General features: G+C 36.7%; 1 protein-coding gene across 1 annotated transcript in view; it reads right to left on the bottom strand.

Annotated features, from left to right (window-relative positions):
* Positions 1-8,043: 8,043 nt before the first annotated feature.
* Positions 8,044-21,927, bottom strand: part of IL1RAPL1 (interleukin 1 receptor accessory protein like 1) — a 717,019-nt gene continuing 703,135 nt past the window's right edge. Inside the window, exons 8-9 of the mRNA XM_030934238.1 lie at positions 9,247-9,417; positions 8,044-8,842 (exon numbers count right to left, since the gene is read on the bottom strand). Coding sequence (XP_030790098.1) covers positions 8,124-8,842; positions 9,247-9,417 — 890 coding nt within the window. The 3' untranslated portion in view covers positions 8,044-8,123. The remainder of the gene's footprint in view (positions 8,843-9,246; positions 9,418-21,927) is intronic.

Genomic DNA, 21,927 nt, shown 5'->3' with positions numbered 1-21,927 from the left:
TCCACATACACATCTGGGTTCTGCAGTACCTACATTGCCTTAGAACGGTGACACCAGGCATTAAGCCTCAATAGAAAATGCAATCTTAAGGAATTTGTTTTAATTACTCTTACAGGCCATATATAAACGCTGAAAATCCCACAGCAATAAGTGATTGGGTCACCACTATTATGATTTTCTTATTTTTTTCTCATTCTGTTTCTATTTTGCCCATAAATATAGAGCTGATATTAATTAGGAATCTTCTGGAGATAAGATGTCTTATTAATATCAGTTTTCCTTTTCTTTTCTTTTTTTTTGACAAGGAGTCTTTCTCTGTCTCCCAGGCTGGAGTGCAGTGGCATGATACCAGCTCACTGAAACCTCCACCTCCGTAATAGTTCAAGCGATTCTCCTGCCTCAGCCTCCTGAATAGCTGGGATTACAGGCATGCACCACCACACCTGGCTAATTTTTGTATTTTTAGTAGAGATGGGGTTTTGCCATGTTGGCCAGGCTGATTTTGAACTCCTGACCTCGTGATCCACCCACCTCGGCCTCCCAAAGTGCTGGGATTACAGGCGTGAGCCACCGCGCCCAGCCAATGGCCTTCCTTTTCTTCCTCAAATACATCCACCTCATTCTTGTCTCAAGGTCTTTGAGGCCACATTCCTGGCCTCAGCCAGCCTCAGCCTTCCAAAGTGTTGGGATTATAGGCGTGAGCCACCGTGCCCGGCCCCATATCAGTTTTTTTAACCACTTGTCAATATTACGAATGTAATTAAAATTCCTGAGAATTTATGTGTGTGTCTGAAGTGCACAAACAATCCCAAACTTTCAACTATAGAGGTTTCTCCTGATATTTTGAATAATGGGTCATATGCTATAATGTGATTCGCAGTTTAAAATATACTATGCAAATTATACACTGATTCATGATCCTTATAACATTTTATTTTTTCAATAGAGTTTATTTTCTCACATTTAAAAATCCTACTGAGGTAGAAATGGCTTTAAGAAAGTTTAAATATGTTAATTACTTTGAAATCCAATCTAAAATAACCTTATGGGGCCTTTTGGAACTATTTAAATTTTCTTAATGATTTATGTCTGCTTCATCTTTGATAAGTGTTTCTTAAAAGGCTGTTTCTTTAAGATATGCATTCTGCTTAAACAGCTCATTCATTCTAAGAGGCTTGTGTTTGTTCACTTGTTATGCTTATGATGGAAAGATTTACCACCATTCTCCTCCTCCCAAATAAAATAAATAATAAGGTTATTTATCTTAAACTTAAAATAAAAAGTAAGGCCAAAAACATTTCCCTTTAGGATTGACTGTGTACTTCAAGTAGATGCAGAGTAGAAAAACAAGATGATTAAAGATCTTGGTCACTTTAAAAGGTTACCTGAGGGGACTTTATTTTAAGGTTATTTAAGGTTATTATGTGAGGGTACCTTAAAAAGAAAGGGACAAAATACCTGGGGAGCAAGAAGTAAGGAAAGGAAACAGCAAAGAAGGACTCACATGTCCTTCTTTCATTTCTGTTTCTCAAATAATTTTATAAAATAGATAAAGGGACAAATGTAGAATTTAACCTTGAGAAAACCATTAATGTGATAATGACTTTTAAGTTACTGATTCAAACCTCTCCTTAATCCAGTAGTGAAGAAAAAAGAGAAATTGTAAATGGGCTTGATTTTTAAAGAAGGTTTTTCTTTTCTTTTTTTCCAGCCAACTGGGCATTCTTAAATCTCTTTCGTCACCATCACAATAGGAATTAGGCCTAAGAATTTTAAGTTTATACAGACATAAACAGAGAGGGAAGGAAAAGTTTAACAAGAGTTATCAAATTAACAAACGTACTTACATATGTTCCAACAACACATTATTTAATTTATTTTCATCTATGATCAGGTAGAAACCAGAAGAAACATTTGTAGCTTAATAAATAATTTAATTTCTTGAATTTCTATGTAACATATAAATTTATTTTTACAGGATATATAGAGAGCATACTCATAGAGAGCAACAGACTTATGAAACGACTATAAAACACAAATTATAATTTGAGTTTAAAATTTCTCATTTTTACACTTGTATTTGTCTATTTTCCTATTGCTAGTCAAAGCAAAACCAAATATATAATTGTAAGTATTCTAAGAAAAAATGGAGCGCCTCCATCACCTACGCATGAGTTACATACATTCTAGATTGTACAAAATCAAGAGGGTACGCAAAACTAAAGGGAAACACTATATAAAAATGCACTTTTTACTGACTGTTGAACAGATCTGAGAGTGTCTAAGTTTCATATATGACTTGAACACCAGCAGAGGAAAATGACTCCATCAATTTTCCTATTTGGGTTCCCTCAAACTCTGAAACTGTAAAAGTTTTTGCAGTTCAATAGCAGATTATGTGAACATACCTCCACTACTTTGGTGGAAAGAATACACTAAGGATTCTAGTTAAGAGGAGCATATACTGCAAGGAATATGGACAACCACCCATGTATCCTAAAATAAGATGTCTTCATCCCAGTTGAGAATTAACCTAAATGGTCACATCTGATCTCCCCAAATTTAATCTCTCATTGACTAGTAAAGATAGATCCAAATTACTTTGCCACATTTTCATGCACTATGTAATAATGTCATTTCACATTAAATCTTTTCTTAATGACACAGCATGCCCTTTGAAACTTAATGTTATCTGGATTATGAAGGTTAAAATTTACACGTCAATATTACATGTAATACTCTCAAGTTCATGTGCAGTTTTTCCGATTCTATTCATTTACTAGTGGAGAGAACATAGTGTAATGATTTTTTAAGAGTGATTGCCTTTGTTAAAAAAAAGAATGTGCTTCAGACTTACGGACCATGGGGGAATGCATCAATGAAGATAGTGAATGGTAGAAAAAACAATAGTACTTTACTTACTTTAATGAAGAATTCAGAAACATGAGTTTGTCAGTGGACCCAGAGGCTATTTAGAGAAAAATTTTCCAATGAGCAGGAGAAATACAAACACACACACACACACACACACACACACACACACACACACACACGAAGACAGGTTTTACGTTCTGAGCCTGGAAGGAAGAAATGATACTCGATAGAGGATTGGAATTGAGCTCCAATTTTTTTACATCCAAAATCACATCCATTTTCTATGAATGTGATGGAAATTTGATGATGATAAGGCATATTTGTTTAGGATTAGGATTAACTCATCATCATCGTATCATCCTTCTCTTGCTTTATTCAAATTTAGTTAGATCTTACAGCTCCTTGTGACAGTATCTCAATTTATTAACAGAGAATAACCTTTCACCTTGCTACCAATGACAAGTAAAAGGTAAAACTTAATAACCACTACCTAACTTTATTCTCAAAATTCTTCACATTCCTCCAAAGTCATATCATAAGTTATGAAACTGGCAAAACCATAATTGCTGAAAATCAAATATATAGCCACTTCTAAATCTTTGCATAAAAAAACTTGGTGGGATTTTCTTTTTTCTAGAAAAACATGTCAAATGTTTATTTCTTCTTTTCCTGTACTGGGTGAATTGTTAGTTATGTTGTAGGAAAAATAATTAAACATAAATCCCAAATAAATTTACTGAAATAAGGTATCATTGTCAAATTACATAATTTCACATTCACCCCAAACTATTTTTAGAATGGGTGAAGACATGAGTAAGATTATCACAACAATGATAGCCAATTAGTTTTTATCTGAGCATGAATTATTTGTCATCATACAAAATTTTTGTTTACAGTATGCTAGGTCTTCCACAAAGGCCATTTTGGAAGGAGACATGTCTCTAGTAGAACAATAATTATCTCCCGAGTTTTTATGAATGAAGGTAGAGAGTGGTAGACAAAACAATGCCTGCAAGATATGTGGGTTTATCTGAATATCAGTTTCTGAGAATACCTTCTAAATCCAAACATCAGTAGCTTTTTAGGTGATAGATATCTTGAGAGTCACACCCAGACGAACACTGTTTTACACACATTAACAATTTTATCTGGAATTTCAAGGGCTTTGTTATTTTATTCCTTTTTATAGACCCAAGGTATCCTTGAACCCAAGATTAAGATCTGCTATTAAGGATAATCAAACTTTGATTATTAGTTACCTTCTTTGTTCAGAACAATAAAGTGTAAAGGATTCATGATAAAGCAAGGAATAGCCTCTGCTTCCATTGACAAGCTTCTCCTTTTAGGGATTCTAGTTGCATCACCATCTTTTGGTGATAACTGTATAAACTGTTAGAAAAGTTCCTCAGCAACAGGGAATGTGTGTCTGTCTGTAGATGGGATTTCTAACCTATTTAATAATATTTCACCTCTATTAATCAGCTATGTCAAAAATAAGATTAATGACCAAGCAATTTCAGATCAGAGACAGGAAGGGATTGTCCTCTTCTATGTCTGTGTATTCTCTTACTTCCAGTTAGTCATTTCATTTGTATAATGCTGATGCTATCCTTTGAATTTCAATATGCTTTCTTCTGGGACTAACGATACAAAACTTAACCTAAATAAAGAAATTAATCACAAGTTTAAAAAAAAATACTCCTTAGAAAAAAGAGAACTAGGGCATCATTCCAGAATCCAAAAATAATTCACAAATGTATGAATCAATGTTTTCCTAGAAATGGTGATCTTAATTTATATAAATGATATCTGAAAAGTTAATGACTATTCTAGGATAAACAAGATTACAGTTTAGGGGTTGGCTCTCAGTTATTATTTGTTCTTGTTATAAAATGCTAGATAGTAATGAAATATGGAAGAAACCAGCATCTATATTTTAAGATTAAGCTGATAGGGTCCAAATATATATACTATGAAGAAAGTAATAATCACAAAGTGGTTTACTGTTTGAGCAATCGAGTGTTTAGCTATAGAAATATAGTAGATTCAGGTCTCTGAACTCATTATGTCTCAGATTTGTTTCATAGAATTGATCTAAACTTAAATCAGCTATCTACATGAGTTACAAATGTCTTCTCTGCCCACAGGAGACCTAAGGAATGGAGTACAAATTAAATAAGCAAAAGTTTGAGCACCAGAATAAGGGGTAGGATGCTCACAAGCAGCAAGTAGAGGTTACACTAAAGAACCAGATGATCTTTAGAATCCACAACATGTCGTTCAGAGCTCGAGCGGCAATTGATGAAAAACAGGCAATACCAAACATCACATATGTCCAAGTCTGGAAGTCCATTCTCTCCTCCAGCTTGGCTAACATATTCACACTTTCAACTGTGTTTTTACAACTAGAATATTCTCATCCCCCACAGCCCCCACTGAAAAAAGCGAAGGATGAAACCTAAGCACTAGGGGACATCGATTTTTTTCTCTTTTTATTGTGAGTTCTACCAGAACTTTTGTTAAACACAGAGCACGTGAATACATGACAGTTTCCTTCATTTGTTCTCACATGGAGCTGATAGAGGAATACTTGGGAGGAATGTTTCTAAAGCCATAGATAGCCTCTTTTGCATTTATTTCATTTTTTAAATATGACAAAGCATTAGAGGAAAAAGAAGTTTCATAAGTTGTGAGAATATCAAATATTACCCATCAATCCCTGAATCATGCTATTCAAAGTGCTTAAATCTACACTAAAAAGAGAACAAAAAATGTACTCCCAATGCAGCTAAATTAACGCCTATGGATGCCTAAAATATGACTGTGGTCTGATTACTTCCTCTACATTTATTCCACACTTCCATCGTGCACTGAAAAGAAAAATTAAAAAACAAAGAGATAAATCAGGCCATTGCCATGTTTACAGTTTTCTGAGCACTGGGGGAGTTTGGAATCCAGTCCAATGAGGTACACTGCCACCAGTCCCTGACAGCTGTCCATAGTACAAAGTAAACAATGGCCTTCTCAGATTCTGAAAATAACCCAATGTGCAAAGCTGACCTTAAAGTTGTATGTGTCCTTGCAGCTTCAGTTCTGGTTTGTGAAAATGTGACACAGATCCAAGGGGAGAGCACGGGAATAAAGAACAGATTGTAGAGAAGGACCCAGGTGAGTTGTCAGGGAAATTAACATTTTTTAAGCAAATAATAATCAATGCACATCCCAAGGCTCCTTTACCTTGTCACACAGATACTGAGACCTTTTCATTGTTCCAAATGCTTATACTTCTTCCTCATATATTTGCAAATCAATCTCACCTTCCCCAATGAACCCCATTGCAGTTTACACTTTTGTGTGTGTGTGTGTGTGTGTGGCCACCTTACTATTGTGACCAAAGTGTAGAATTGTTTTCTCATTAAATGGTGTTAGGAATAAAGCAAACATACAATAGTCACTACACAGGCCCACAGATGATGACTCGGATGAGAGTTCCTACAATGAATCACTAAATTAATGTATAAGTTCTATTATCAGTGTTTTTATCACATTGATTTTTTTAAAAACTAAAAGCTACATAGGTAATAGTTCCTTTTAACAACTCTGCCCTCTGCAGATTCCTTTGTGATTGATTTTGCATCAAACTTCACATGAATATGAATTAGCTGCTTATGTCATTGATTTCAAACATAAAGCTAAATGGTAAGGGATGAATTTCTTGGGAGCATCAGCTTTCTGTTTTCTGAAAGATAGAATTACATAGCTAAAATAAAGCGAATTCTTTATACAGTAAAATTAATTATTTTAAATACTTTCTGATCTAATTTAAAAACTATTTTGTATAAATAATGTTCATTTTGAAAATACTGATCTCTGTTGGTATTCATATGTTTGACCTCCTGAGTTCTTAAACACCTTGATATTAATAAGTTTTGCTTATGTCCACAAACTGAAACCACTTAATTCTTAATGTAGTGTTGAAAATTAAATACAAGCGAGTTAACATTTAATTACAAGGGGGTCGCACAATAAGTTTCACAGATTTTCTCTGACTCTTTAGAAAATAACATTTTGTATAATACAAGGTGACAAAACATTTGATGACACATCCTGTCCTTCCCTTTGGTTTGGAAGCCTTCAGTGTAAATTTCATTTTGACTTGCGTTGATTCACTCTTTTGAATTAACTTGCCTGGCATTTGCACATAATCTCATTTGCAGAGAAATTATAGAGGGAAAAGAGGAAGTAGAATATTAAACAAAAACAGCCACAAACACATTCATGCCTTTCCAGGAAGTGATCAAATATAGGGCTTGAATTTTTTTGTTGTTGTTTTTTTTGTTTTTTTTTTCTTTTTTTTGTTTTGTTTTGTTGTTTTTATATATATCTATATTTATATATATATGTATATATATATAAGGGTACATCAACTCATTTAAAAAACGGAAATAACACTCTTCCCCAATTTCATGCCCTTGATCTTCTCTTCTTAGCACTCTGCAGTGGTCACTGTGAAGTGATTAGCACACCTTTGGGTCTAGAGTGTATTCTGAAGAGCAGTGACTTAAATGTTAAGACAGTTAGACCCGCCCCCACCCCTCCACAGAGTTTACACATCATGCTGCCGTTAGAAAGGTAGAGGTGGGGAATGAGGTGGGACAAGGAAGAGATTCAGGGCTCTGACTGGTGGGGCCCTCTTATGAACAAGTGTTCTTCTCATCTTTTTTTTTTTTTTTTTTTTTTTCTCCAAATGGCAATGCTGGCATTTGTTGCATTGTTCTCTGAAGGCCGATGTGGCCCAGCTGATCCTAGGCAGAACCCGAGAAAGAATCCGGTGCTCCTTGTCCCATTGGATAGATTTGTCCAAGCACCCCAAGGAAATGTTAAAAGCAAAGTAAAACTTTAAAAAAGGAAATAAAATAAAAACCCATTCTAAAACTAAACTAATGAAGCAAAAAAAGGGTTTTCTATCTACACATCAGTCTCTTCTTTAAAAAAAATGTAAATTTACAAATTCCAACGACATATAAAACAAAGTCAAAAAATGTAATGGTAAAAGACATGGTAAAACAGGAGGACACTGATGCTACAAAGAAATTCCAAAAAACATATGTACAAGACCCTGTTTTTCCTCGTGTTCTAGAGATTGTAATGCATGTTTTTTTAACAGCAGCAGTCGAGGATTTAGTTCCAGGCACTGGACTGCAGATTCCACTCAAGCTCCCAGGGACGGGATGTCCCTTGCTTTTCTGTCACCAAATCACACTGGATATACTGGTCTCCCTTGGCAACAGCGGCAGGATGGCACTGTTTGTGTGGGCCTCATCTGGATTCTGCTCCCTGCTCGATTTTGTCTGTGGCCGCTGCCCGTTGATGAGTGTCATAGGGATGTTACAGTAGGTATGCTGATTGCCTATGGAGGTAAGAGGCAGGGTGCCGGTAGGAGGTACGTCATACTCATAGCTTCGGTAGTAGTGTTTCTGACGCATTTGTGAATGGTACGTGTTGTGAAAGGTAGAACGGAGATCTGGATGGGCAGTGGCGAGAGCGGTGGAGGTGGCCGCGGCCATGGAAATGGCCGAGACAGTCTGCAGCTCCCCAAAAGGCCCTTGCTCACTGACATCTAAAGCCTGCTCGTGTGTAATGGGTTCTATCCTCTTAAAAGGCATTTCGTACTGTAAACGTTTCCAGAACTTAGAGTTCAACTTGTTGCATTTTGGTCCATGCCATTTAATGACCGTCAGAAGCTTGATGGTGTGCTTGAGGGCCTCCACCTCCTGGTAGTTCATAATGCCTCTCAGTTCACTGCATTCAATTAGAATCACTTTAATTTCTCCAGTCACAAGCATATTTCGAAGTCTGGTTTCCAGCTCAAAGATGCTCCAGCCCCTTCTAACTACGTAATTTGGGGTCATGACAATAATCAGCCGCTTGCTTTGATCTACACATCTTGCCACATCTTCAATGTAGGCTACAAAAGATAAAAGAGTACATCAGAGTGAGTGAATGGAAAATTTGGTCCAGAAAGTCCTAGTAGATTCTCTTTCAGAAATTAAATGAAAATAGTTCACTGAATAGAGTTTGGGACTTGCTTCTCCTAATGTCAGCAATATTTTTTCCTGGTACAAATCTCTCATTTGGTTTCTTTCAATGTCAAGGCTCACAAAATGAGATGCTTTATACAGTAATGGAGTATATTCTCTGAGCTAGCAAAAATCAAATTTCATGTGAACACACAAAGACATTTCTTTCTAGGGAAACTAACAGATACAAATTTTGAAGTAAAGAACCAAACATTAAAATTCCATGAAAAAGTGATGACTACACAGACACTCACATGAATATGCACACTCTCAAATGAAAACATTAACTTACTTCCAGTTGGGATTAAATCTCTATCTGGTATAAACAACTTGTATCCATAATGCTTTTCAAGCATATCAGGTAGGATTTCAAGGGCAAAACGTTCTTCTTCCCCAGTCTCTTGATTCCACTGGTCAGGATCCACTTTGGTGTATGATAAGTATGCATCATAATCTTTATTGTCTGTTAAAAAATTCCAAAGAAAAGTCAAAGTCACTACTCTACAAAGATAACAATAGGACATGAAAACATGCACGCTTTTTTCATAAACATCTCCAAACGTCCCATTTCTGAAAGACCAAAAAAGGAAGCCTTCATTAATTTTCATTGGGTTCAATCATGCCAAATATTCTAAAACTAGTTTGGAGGTACAAAGGGTTATATTTTGATTTGTTGATGACGTTGTTGCTGTGAAAAAAGTAGGAGAAAAATCAATGAAAAGAGCAATGAAATGCAGACTTCCTTTTTTTTTTTTTTTTTTGAGACACACTCTTGCTCAGTCGCCCAGGCTGGAGTACAGTGGCGCGATTTCGGCTCACTGCAACCTCCGCCTCCCAGGCTCAAGCCATTCTCCTGCCTTAACCTCCTGAGTAGCTGGGATTACAGGCGCCCACCACCACACCCAGCTAATTTTTATATTTTTAGTAGAGATGGGGTTTCGCCATGTTGGCCAGGCTGGTCTTGAACTCCTGACCTCAGTCAATCCACCTGCCTCAGCCTCCCAAAGTGCTGGGATCACAGACGTGAGCCACTGCACCCAGCTGAATTTCACCATTTTTGATCCACAGATCACAGAGAATCTTGATTGCTTGTAAAAGCCGTATGTTTGGATATCAGTAAGCTCTTACTTTAAATGTTATTATGTTCAATTGATCCTACCCTTGGCCATTTTACTCAGTTGAAAAAAGAGAGAGCAAACGGCAACTGACTTAACTGTGGAGGAATGATTTTTTTAGATTATGTGTGCTGTGTTGATTTTCTGTTGGGGAGAAAATAAAACCAAACTTGGGATAATTTTTTACTGGGAGTCAGTTCTTGCATACTGCGACTGAGAATATTATTAAAATGAATGATTATAAAAAGACATGATTTTTCTGGTCTCCACTCATCTTACACATAAAATATTGCCAAGTTATTTTTCATCATGCTAATCAGTTTATTCATAAGAATCAAAAAGTAGAATGTAAATAAAAGAAACTTAGTTCTAAAATCTAATTTCTCTCCTTACTCTTCCCCCTTTTTACATGAGAACATTTTAAATGTTTGAGGACTACTATCATTTGTTATCTTTATCTTAATGTTTCTAATATACCATCTCAAATTTCTCATTTGTTGTTTCTAAGAATAAGAAATCATTTATCTTCTGGATAGTCTTTCTTTCGTCAATTTCTTCTTTAGACTAAGATATCAAGATTCATAGTTCACTTAAATTTTAAATACTGTCGATATGCTGAGTCTACCAATATCAATGTCTTTAGCTCTCTACTGCGCTTCCCTGATGATAGGCAGTGTATTACCTGATGATTAGATCAAGTTAAATGGAAACACTCATAAATTTCAGAATAAAATGAACTCTGCATTAAGCATAGAACTTAAAATATTTGGGCTATAAGACATCAACGATAGAGGGACATTCTTGACTGTTGCTCTGGGTGGCTTTGGGACAATCCTTTTGACTTCAAGGACACTAAAACTCACTTCCTGAGATTTATACATGTGTGTTAATTCCAGTAGTCTGATAATTTTGAGTCATCTAGAAATCATTCTATGATTATAAATTTTCAGGACAAACTCAGAAAAGTGTTTGCTACATGTAAAGTTATCACAGGTATATAAGGCACTAACAACTCCACTATAGGATACGTGGAATAAAAACTTCAGCTACAGAAGAGTTTTTTAAAAAGCAGCTTTTAGGGGAAAAAAGTTTTAGAGAAACAGTCATACCAAATGTGTCATATTTTGGCATTTCTTATATTCTTTAGACAGGATATAGTTGTACATTTTAAAAAACAAAATCCAGTTTTCTCCAAAAATAATTATTATATTTGCTATAGCAAGGCTATATGCCCATAGGCCAGTACAATCTATAATTGTAGCACTCATTGATGTAAACACTTTAGTTGAGTAAGGAATCATTTAAAAAAAAAAAAGCACACAATAAAGCCAGTATATAATATCAGTTAATATTTAATTAAAATACTCATTCATTAACTATTCACATGCATTACCTGTGAGATATTAAACTTTCTTTACAATATTGGTCATTAGTTGCTAGCCTAGTAGGAGATGCAGACAAATCAACAGTTCATTCCTAAGAGATAAATGTGTTACTAAGTGTAGTTCAGGAGTCACAGGCTAATGGGAGGACTCCTCAGGCCAGATTGTGGATTGTAGTATTATTTTGGGCATGTGCTATTTTCTTTCTGTTAATCTGTTCTTTTCCAGTTTGCCACAAAGTAGTGCAAAGTGTTGAAACTCCCCTAAATTGGGGTTGTGTAATAATTAGATCTTCATTCATTGCCTCATGTTTTCCCTAGGCTTAAGATTATTTTAAAGCCATATGAACATGAACACCAGTAAGAACAGAGCATTCAGAAATCAGAAGAGATGTAAACAACTGGTCCACCCATACTGATAAATTTCAGATAAATACCACCTTTGCTTACATAACATTATGTTTTTGATTACCCTGCTTCTTTCATGGAAACCTCTCCTCCAACCCATAAATACCGTCTTTCTGCAAGATGTTTTCTGCGGTCCACTTCATTTTTCTTTCAGCCCACTTTCCCTTAAAAATATCCTTTCCTTCCATAACATCAACTTCCATAACATCACTTCTGTGTAGATGCCTCCTCAATTTAGATGCACGATCCTGTTCTATTTCTCCTGAATTATGACAGTCCCCCAATCCTACCTGTAACCTGAACACCTTAATTTGCATTTTCATCGTGCACCTCACACTTCACATGCTCACAACACAACAAGCTTCCCATCTCAAGCTCTGTTCTTCATCTTTTATTACATTTTAATTTTAGTAACATCAAAATCTCATTTCTTTAATGTCAAAACTTCAGATGCACGTTCCACCTATCCCTTATCTTTACTAATAATCTCATTGCCATTCATTGGTACAAATCTATTGTATTCTATTTCCATCCTAGGTTAGGCTCTACTCATATCTCAGCTGTTATAATTAGAGTGGTCTTTCCTTTCCACTTCTTTCTCCTTCTGGAGAATAGAGTCACCAAATTTACCTTCCCAGACCTTACCACTGATCATGTGTTATGGTGGCTTAAAAATATATCTGTGTTGGCCGGGTGCGGTGGCTCAAGCCTGTAATCCCAGCACTTTGGGAGGCCAAGGCGGGCGGATCAAGAGGTCAGGAGATCGAGACCATCCTGGCTAACACGGTGAAACCCCGTCTCTACTAAAAAATACAAAAAACTAGCCAGGCGAGGTGGCGGCCGCCTGTAGTCCCAGCTACTCTGGAGGCTGAGGCAGGAGAATGGTGTGAACTCGGGAGGCGGAGCTTGCAGTGAGCTGAGATCTGGCCACTGCACTCCAGCCTGGGCGACAGAGCGAGACTCCATCTCAAAAAAAAAAAAAAAATATATATATATATATATATATATATATATATATATATATATATGCATGTGTGTGTATATATATATAGATATATATGTAGATATATATATATAGATATATATATATCTGTGGCTACTCATTGTCTAAATAATCAGCAGCTGCAATTTTAGCTTGTTTTCTTTGAAATTTAGTCTGATTTCCCTCAGTTGGAAGCGATATTTTTCCCATGTATTATATGATTGTGCTTATATCTTTTTTTTTTTTTTTTTTTTTTTTTGAGACGGAGTCTTGCTCTGTCGCCCAGGCGGGAGTGCAGTGGCCGGATCTCTGCTCACTGCAAGCTCCGCCTCCCGGGTTCACGCCATTCTCCTGCCTCAGCCTCCCGAGTAGCTGGGACTACAGGCGCCCGCCACCTCGCCCGTCTAGTTTTTTTGTATTTTTTTTTTAGTAGAGACGGGGTTTCACCGTGTTCGCCAGGATGGTCTCGATCTCCTGACCTCATGATCCGCCCGTCTCGGCCTCCCAAAGTGCTGGGATTACAGGCTTGAGCCACCGCGCCCGGCCCCTTGAGCCACCGCGCCCGGCCCAATTGTGCTTATATCTTATCTTCTCTCTTAGACTATGAGATTCTTAGCTCAGGTATGTGACTAGGGCTTAGTAGATGCCCAAGTTTATCAGTTGATGAAATGAACGAATGGCCTTTCATTTTGGCATCACATGACTCACACCCTGTAGCTAATTTTGAGATTTTTCTCAAGACCCTGATCATTTCTCAGCAGAGACTGCTTTGGAGATGTAGACTCCATGCTGCTCTGACTTCTGAAGGAATTGCTGGGAGCTGTGGTTCAGAGTTTAGCAAGGCTCCTTTGGAATAGTCTTGAACTGTGGCTTCTCACCTTGATTCATGAGAAGACCTTAGGGTCTGTGTAAATGCCTCTAGGAAAGTGGTTTTCAGACTTGAGCATGAATGACAATCATTTGGAGGGCTGGGCCCCACCTCTAGATTTCTCGTTCAGTAGATGAAGAGTAAGTTCCTAGAATTTATATTTATAGCAAACTCTCAAGAGATGCTGCTGCTGATTGAGGGACCACACTTCAATAAACTGTTATAGAACAGGATATAGGCATGCAGAGGTCTCAATGACACCAAACAACTGCAGTTATCTGCCAGGTATTTGACCACACCATCATAAAAACTAAACCTTGCCCCCTCAGCTCCATGATAGATGGTCCTAATACTTAGAGGAAATATATTCCCAATAAATAGCTGAGAATTCATGCTTTTATCAAAAAGGGGATAAATTTTTGCCTAGACTAATATATGAAGTAACCATATTAATCCTAAATGAAATTTAGGAATTGGTGCTATGACGTCAGTTAGTTTTCTATCTCTTTATGTCATCTGGATGTATTTATAGCACTTAAGTTAATATCTCCCAGTTATAATGGAGTTGTTTCCAAGTAGATTATACTGTTCGTACAAAGCCTCTTTCAAGCATCTGCAGCACCATCCTCAAACCAATGGGACACTTGAGTGATATCTAATTTCTCTCTTTCTCCAGAGTCTGCATCAGTGCAGTCATGGGTTAGGCATTTATTTACCACCAGAAGCAAACCCATGATTTGAAAGTCGTCAGACTGGAAACAGAGTGCCAGATGCCATACTAAATTCAGCAATGTTTTTTGACTCAAAATCATATGGACTCTAAGGTGTCTTGCCTTTTTCAATTGCCAACTGTATATGCATCTTGGATAGTATGTCTTACATTGTTTTGATATAAGTAAGAACATAAATTGACATATTTTAATGTGTATGAACTTCACGTGACTATTGAAACTGTGAAAAGCTGACATTTTATAACCATGAAAAACAAAATTATGCTAATATTTTTATAGGACAGGGCTAGGATAATTTAAATTCAACTTTCATTTATAAACAGCTTAAAAGTACTTATAGGTTGCTACAAGAATCTATTTCTTATTCTGAGCTTAATTCTCAAAATCCTCTGTAATTTAAGCCATCAACTATAATTGTGTTCACAGCAGAGATGAAAAACAGCTGGTATACACACTCTTTGTAGTAATTCTTTATAATCTCAAATATAGTCATTAAGTTACTCTTTCTTATGACTTTCAAAAGATGCTGGCAGATATGCTCCACCGGAAAACTAAAACAAAAAACAAACCAAAAAAACCAAAGATCCAATCATTCAACTAGTTGTTTGGTTACTTGAAGTCAATCAACAGGTCCAGCAGATATTTCTTCTTAAATTTAATTAACTAAAAACTTTGATGTTTTATAAAAACATTTTCGAGAGGAAAGAAGGAAGTTTGGACTCTGTGGCGTTAACAAATAAAAACATGAATTTAAAATGTTAAGAAATCTTGATGAGGAAGGAAAAAATGGAATTATGTTCGGGAATGAAAAGCGGGTTTGGAAAGGTGATAGATAAATGTACCTTTCTCTTTAACATATGAGAGGATAATACTCTCAATGTTCTTTAAAAGGATCGAGGAAGCAAGGAATCTGCAGGATTATTTTTGAATAACACAGCTTTTAAGAAAATGTAGGTTGAAGACTCCTTTTTCAAGATGAAGGTAGTGGCTGTATTGGATTTGGCTAGAAAAAAGATTTACTGACAATAGAAATGTTTTAAGTATGACATCCAGTTTAGGGGAGTTTTTAACATCTAAACACTTATTGAACAGTTGTCAAATGTTTTTGGCAGCTGGCCATTCCTTTTTTAATTTTTTGTTCTCAAGTATATATGAATCACATAAGTGAAATTGACTAGTGGCAGAGGCCATCATTCAGTAAACGGATTCCTAAAATGAAACTGGAGGAGGGTTCAAAGATAAATTGTATATTTCATCTTTTTTTAATCGTAGAAGTTGATTTTGTATGTTTAACTGTGGCATATTATCACAGAAAACTGTGATAATTAAAAATTCACATTGATAAAAATTGAATAAATTATAGTTTTCAAAAAGTAAGCCACATTTCTTATGTCTCAGATTTGTCATCATATGCTTTCTCAATTTTTCAAGATACGATTTTTCAAATAAAATTCTCTTCAGAGATAGATCATATATCTTTGAATGAATAAACATGAGATATATAAAATCATAATGTTTTGATTTTATGACTATTGAATGTCATTGTCTTAATAAATTTTGCTTTTCATTTCAATTCTGCTATGACAACCTCTGGCAATTGTTGTAAAATAAATTTGCTTGACTGGTACACTTTGAAATATTTACAGTACTGTTCTAATTCACATGTTGTGCCATTTGGTACTTTTCTGGATTATCTGAATCTATAAGTTCTGAAACACTTAAATTTGATACTAGTTAACATATCTGTGGTATAATGTAATGAAAAAAAACCCAGGAGCTTAGCTCAAATCTTGATTGCCATAACTTTTTATATAACTCATTTGGGACTATATTTCCTGATCTATAAAACGGCACCTCCCTGAAGATGTCTAAAATTAAATGAGACCCCATCATATAGCAAAATGCCTGGTCCAAAGGAGTCATTCTGTAGATATTTATTTCCTTATCTTGTATCCCTAAGAGGGCAGCAGGCAACATAGATTCAGAAGTCTTAAGGGGATAAGCAGTAGCAGAATAGCAAAGGGAGCGCAGATTTGGGATAAGAAGCCTTGGTTCCTACCATTTAACAGTTAATGATTTGAGGCAAATCATGCACCCAGAACAACTCTACATCTCTGCTTCTGGGATCCAAAAACTTGTTCTAGCTTGTAAAGATTATTCCTGTGTATAAATGTACCACCATACCCCCCACGGACAAAAAAAAAAAATACCAAAAAGTCCCTATAAGGTTTTTAAATGATTTACAGAGGTAATATGTTTCACTGATGGACATGAGGACAATAAATCCTGAACCTATGAACAGTGAGTGACCTTGTAATTGAAAGAGAGAGAAAAAGAAATTCTATGGCCTAAGATTTCATAGATGCCAATGTGCTTAATATGCCTGAAATGGAACAGATGTTCACATTTTCTGAGATGGAGGTGGAGATTATAAAAAATTGCTCTAACTAATTTTGTTCAATGCCTGTAATAACTCCCAACGTAGGACTAGGAAATCTCTTTCTTCATCTTTAAAATAGGATTCGTGTTAGTGATCACAGTGCTCTTATAAGCTTGCCCTGCCGTCATTATGAGTAAGCATGCCCCACATACTTCATAGTCAGAGAATGAAAAAAAAACGAAAACAACAACAAAAACCATTTTGCACTCTTAAAAAATATATATAAAGTAGGATTATAAACTTTAAACAAAACTTGAAGGGACATTCCATTCAGAGACATGGAGGAGCAAAGGAGTCTGATACTGTTGTGATGACTGTATTGTTTTTAAAAATCTTTCCAGCACAAATGGTGGTAGTACTTTGTTAGTATGAGTTCTACTCTAAAGACAGTAGCTTGCCTTTATTAGGATGGTCAGCAAGCATTTAACTAAAATAAGGCAACACTCCAGAGGCAGTCACTACAAGCACTTAAACTATATTTCTTTTTTTTTTTTTTTTTTTTTGAGGCGGAGTCTTGCTCTGTCGCCCAGGCTGGAGTACAGTGGCCGGATCTCAGCTCACTGCAAGCTCTGCCCCCCCGGGTTCACGCCATTCTCCTGCCTCTGCCTCCTGAGTAGCTGGGACTACAGGCGCCCGCCACCTCGCCCGGCTAGTTTTTTGTATTTTTAGTAGAGACGAGGTTTCACCGTGTTAGCCAGGATGGTCTCGATCTCCTGACCTCGTGATCCGCCCGTCTCGGCCTCCCAAAGTGCTGGGATTACAGGCTTGAGCCACCGCGCCCGGCCACTTAAACTATATTTCTGATCAAAAGTAGATGCTTCATCAATTAACACAATGGATACTAGAAATCAGGTTTCATTGCTAAAGACAGTGGCTTTTTACTATGTACAATGGGTCTTGGAAATGGTATCTCCATGGTAAAATCAGTGTTAATCAAGACATATGAATTACTTCACACAATTTAGAAACACATCCCTACCCCCACAAAAATCTAGCAGGGCCAGTGGTCTGCCCCCTTGGAGGTCTTCTAGGCTTAATTCCAAAATGGTCTTGATGAAGACTATTCTTGGATGTCAACAGAAGGTGAGTTCAATCCTACCACTGAAGTATTGCCATATTTGCCTTGGGAGAAAATTTCTTGCAAGGTTTCTGAAAAGTATGCACACATGCAGATTCATATATGCACACAAACACACACATATACAACAGAATTGGAACTTCTGATTTATAAGTTGAGTGATAAGGCTGTCTGCTAATAAATATTTTTGTGGCTGAATTTGTCCAAACTTTCTTTCCTTTTATTGTGGAATCAAAGTGGTAGGGGGATAGCTAATCTTCTCCTCCCCTTAGCCATTTTGGTTACTTCATTTTCCCCAAAAAACTCAAAGAATTATGCATGATTACATTGTCTTAGGTTCATTCTCAACAGTTGTGTTATTCCAAAGACTAACATCTTATTCTAACTAGAACTCTGCACGTTGAAATCCCATGGGGGTGGCAATGCCACAAAAGTAAGGTGGCTCACCATTTGATGGCAGTTGCTTTCTGACCTAAGTCTAGACTTGTTCTGGCAGGAAAAATGGAGGCATTTTAAAAAAGAGAACAGTAAATTTGTACTTAGATAATTCTGTTAGAATGTGAAGGATAAGATAGAGAAGTAGAGAATGAAAGCAAGAGGGTGGTGTAGGAGGCTTGGACAGAGCGGTTGCAATTAAGGGTAAGGAAAATATCTGTTTTTGAGAGATGCAATTGACTGATATTGATGAGCAATTAGAAATGGCACATGAGGAGAAAGTGTGGGCCAATGAGGTAGAGGGTGATACAAGGAACTGAGGTGTAAAATGGAGGATGACAAAGAATGAGTATAGGCGGGGAGTGTTGTGGAATTAGAAATGCTAAGGACTGACCAGGAGAGACAGTAAAATGTAAGGTTATGTAGAGGGGAACAAGGAGTGATGCAAACGAACTGAGAGAGAAAAGCATCAATATGTTCTATCTTGAGAAAATATTAGAATCCTTCTATATCATAATTCTTCTGATAAAGAACTGATATACCCAGATAATGCCTTTTGTAATGACTCCAAAGGAATGGAGTGAATGTGTCCCTGAGGCCAGAAGCTCCATCTGCAAGTCTGATAAATGGCTGTAAATCTTGGAATTTAGAGTCATTTAGACCGGAGCTTAAATTCTGTCTTTCTAATTATGTGATTCTCTGATTACTGATAAAGTAGTCAACACATCACTTGTTATTCAATAAGTGGCCATTGAATCTATTATTATCATATTGCTATAGTAGGATATTACTAAACATTTTCCCCTGGTTATTTTTCACACTTTTTGCCTTACCTTACTTACAAAAGTATTTTATGAATTACCCTCTCAGGGAAGGTAAATATGATAGCCATGAATAAAGAAGGCATTGCTCTGGTTTGACTCTAAATCACACTTTTTAAAAGCCAAGACAAGAATTTACAAAGCCTTGGGTTTTGTTGAATAGCCATGTCTTATTTGGAAGAGGAAAAAGTTTGCAGAGCTAGGAAGCATGGGGATTTGATGACGTCAGAGAAGTTTTTCAGTATTGGAAGAGTGGATAATTCTTTGACCATAAAAGCATGTATAGGAGGCTCTAAGGGGCTGTGCCTAAGGTTTAGAGCCTGCATGGGTTTCTGAGAAGGGGCTCTCAGGGCCCCAGAGAGGAGAAGAGGATAACAGAACTTCATATGGTTTGAGCAGAATCTGAGAAGGGCGAGGATTTGTGTCAAGTTTCCCAGGGAAAATCTTGGGAAACTGTAAACTTCAGAGAGCAACCTTGCACTCAATGTGAAAACCGTATATTAAAGATGCAAAGGATAAAGAAGATGATTACTCTTTTTTGTTTTTTAATGGGAAGGTGGGTATGTGTGTAGCAGAGCTTATGGGACTAGAAACACAGGTAAGACTGTCTGAAATTCCCAAGGGAGAAACATCTGGGCAAGTGTGTGAAACTTGTGACTGGAGGCCATGACAAGGATCTAAGCCTTCAGGAGTCAGTGCTTAACATGTCCAAAGACCAGGTGGTAGTATCTCAAGTGAGGAAGGGATGGCATATGCACTAGGTGACTTTCTCCTTTACCGGAAAGCTATATATGAGTTCCCTAGAAACAGGTTTAAACAAGAGTAAAAGAGAAGAAGGGAAATGGAATATTCCAATTTTCAACTGAGTGTTAACCCACAAGAAGCTGAATTCCAAACCAGAAGTGACTGAGTAATCTTGGAGAAGCAAGGTTATGAGTTTTTTCTCAGTAGAAATGGGAACCTGAGAGCCAAGTTGAATGCTTTTAGAGCACTAGAGAATGAAAGAAAGTTGCATTTATGCACATTTAACTTTTGTTAAGACATAGATTTTAAACTTGCTATATAATTATTAGTACTGCTGTATGGTTCTGATAAAACAGTGTTTCTGGAAGTTCTAGAGGTTAGCTATGATGCAGCAGGAGATAGGCGTTAAGAGTGGGCCCCTGACCACCATTTCAGCAGGAACGGGTCTGCTTTAATATAGGGAGGCTGAACATGTGATTGCGGTTCTAGTGATAATGTCTTCCCATAAAACCATTTGAACAATCACTGCCTTGACAGTCTTTGCTTTTCCCCCTCCCCGCCCCCTTTTTAGGGGAATAACTTGTACATTAACATTTTCCAGATGACAATTAACTTTGTTATCTTGGTTTTCTTTGGGCCTAATGCATTTTCAGTGGCATTTCAAGAAAAATCCTAATAGACCCTCGATTGTGCTGAAGATGGCCCCAGAGACAGAGTTCTAAGAATTGCTAAAGCGTTTATTAACTAAATTGGCTTTCCGAGAGAACCTTCTCATCTGTTAGAATATTGTTTGTTAGTGTTTGTCTGCTTTGTTTTCTTACTTAAGACATTTTAAAAAAAACTGAGAACCCAGCAGCTTCAGAATAGCAATGAAATCTGGTAAGGCTACCCAAGTCAGTCACTTAAGTGTTTACAACTAGCAGGACCCACTAAAAGAAACTTCGAATCATTGAAAGTTCAACTGCATATGATTAATTCGTTTTCATTCTATTCCAGAATTTTCTACATTCAGAAAATGACAGATTACTACCCTAGAAACTGATGGTTTGGTAACATCATTCATATCATTCAGAACACAAAATAAACATATTCAACACAGGGTTAATAGAAGAGGGGAGATTGTTTTGGTAATATGCTTTTTGAAATACGATGCACTGTGCTCATCGTGCAAACAACAGCAGGTCTTTAGATTATACTGAACATACTAAATTAAAAAAAAAAATAATAGAAAGTGTCCGATAAGATAAAGGCTTTGGGAATAGACTTATTTTCAAATCCCATCTCGGCCACTTATAGTATTTGTGTTATCTTCTTAAGTTATTTAACCTCTGAAAGTCTCAGCTGCCTCATCAGTACAATGGAGATTATAATATTGACCTCAGGATGTTTGTGAGGCTTAGCAAGAATGACTTTAAGAATGCCTAGCACTATGCTTGGTACTCATTCAACAGTAGTTCCGACAATGGCAAAGTCCTTATATTTCTTCAAAGCAGCAGCAGCAATAAAAGTAATAAGAATAATTTGTATCAATAGGCAAGAAAGTTAGAAACAAATAGGCAAACCGGTAATTTAAAACTTAAGAAAAAAAATGGTTTTGCTGCAGCTCAGCCTTCACCCTAATGGGAAGGAGAGAAGGGTAAACCAAGAGGTGTGTTAGGCATTCTGAATAAACCACTTCTCTTTACAAACCTGCAAAACTACAGTTTTGCTTGTGGATTTATTATTCCAGAGGACCCTGGAAATGTGGCAACATAGGCAATTGCCTCATTTTCCTTGCTACCATTTACTGCAAAACTGAAAAGCACTGAAAAAAAAACCGTATATAAATATGATGAGACCGGGTGCGGTGGCTCATGCCTGTAATCTCAGCACTTTGGGAGGCCGAGACGGGTGGATCACCTGAGGTCAGGGGTTCAAGACCAGCCTGACCAACTTGGTGAAGGTGAAGCCTTGTCTGTACTAAAACTACA

The sequence above is a fragment of the Rhinopithecus roxellana genome, chromosome 7 (assembly GCF_007565055.1).
Source record: "Rhinopithecus roxellana isolate Shanxi Qingling chromosome 7, ASM756505v1, whole genome shotgun sequence".
Lineage (NCBI taxonomy): Eukaryota > Metazoa > Chordata > Mammalia > Primates > Cercopithecidae > Rhinopithecus > Rhinopithecus roxellana.
The sequence above is the reverse complement of the archived record's forward strand: the minus strand, read 5'-3'. Positions and strand labels throughout refer to the sequence as shown.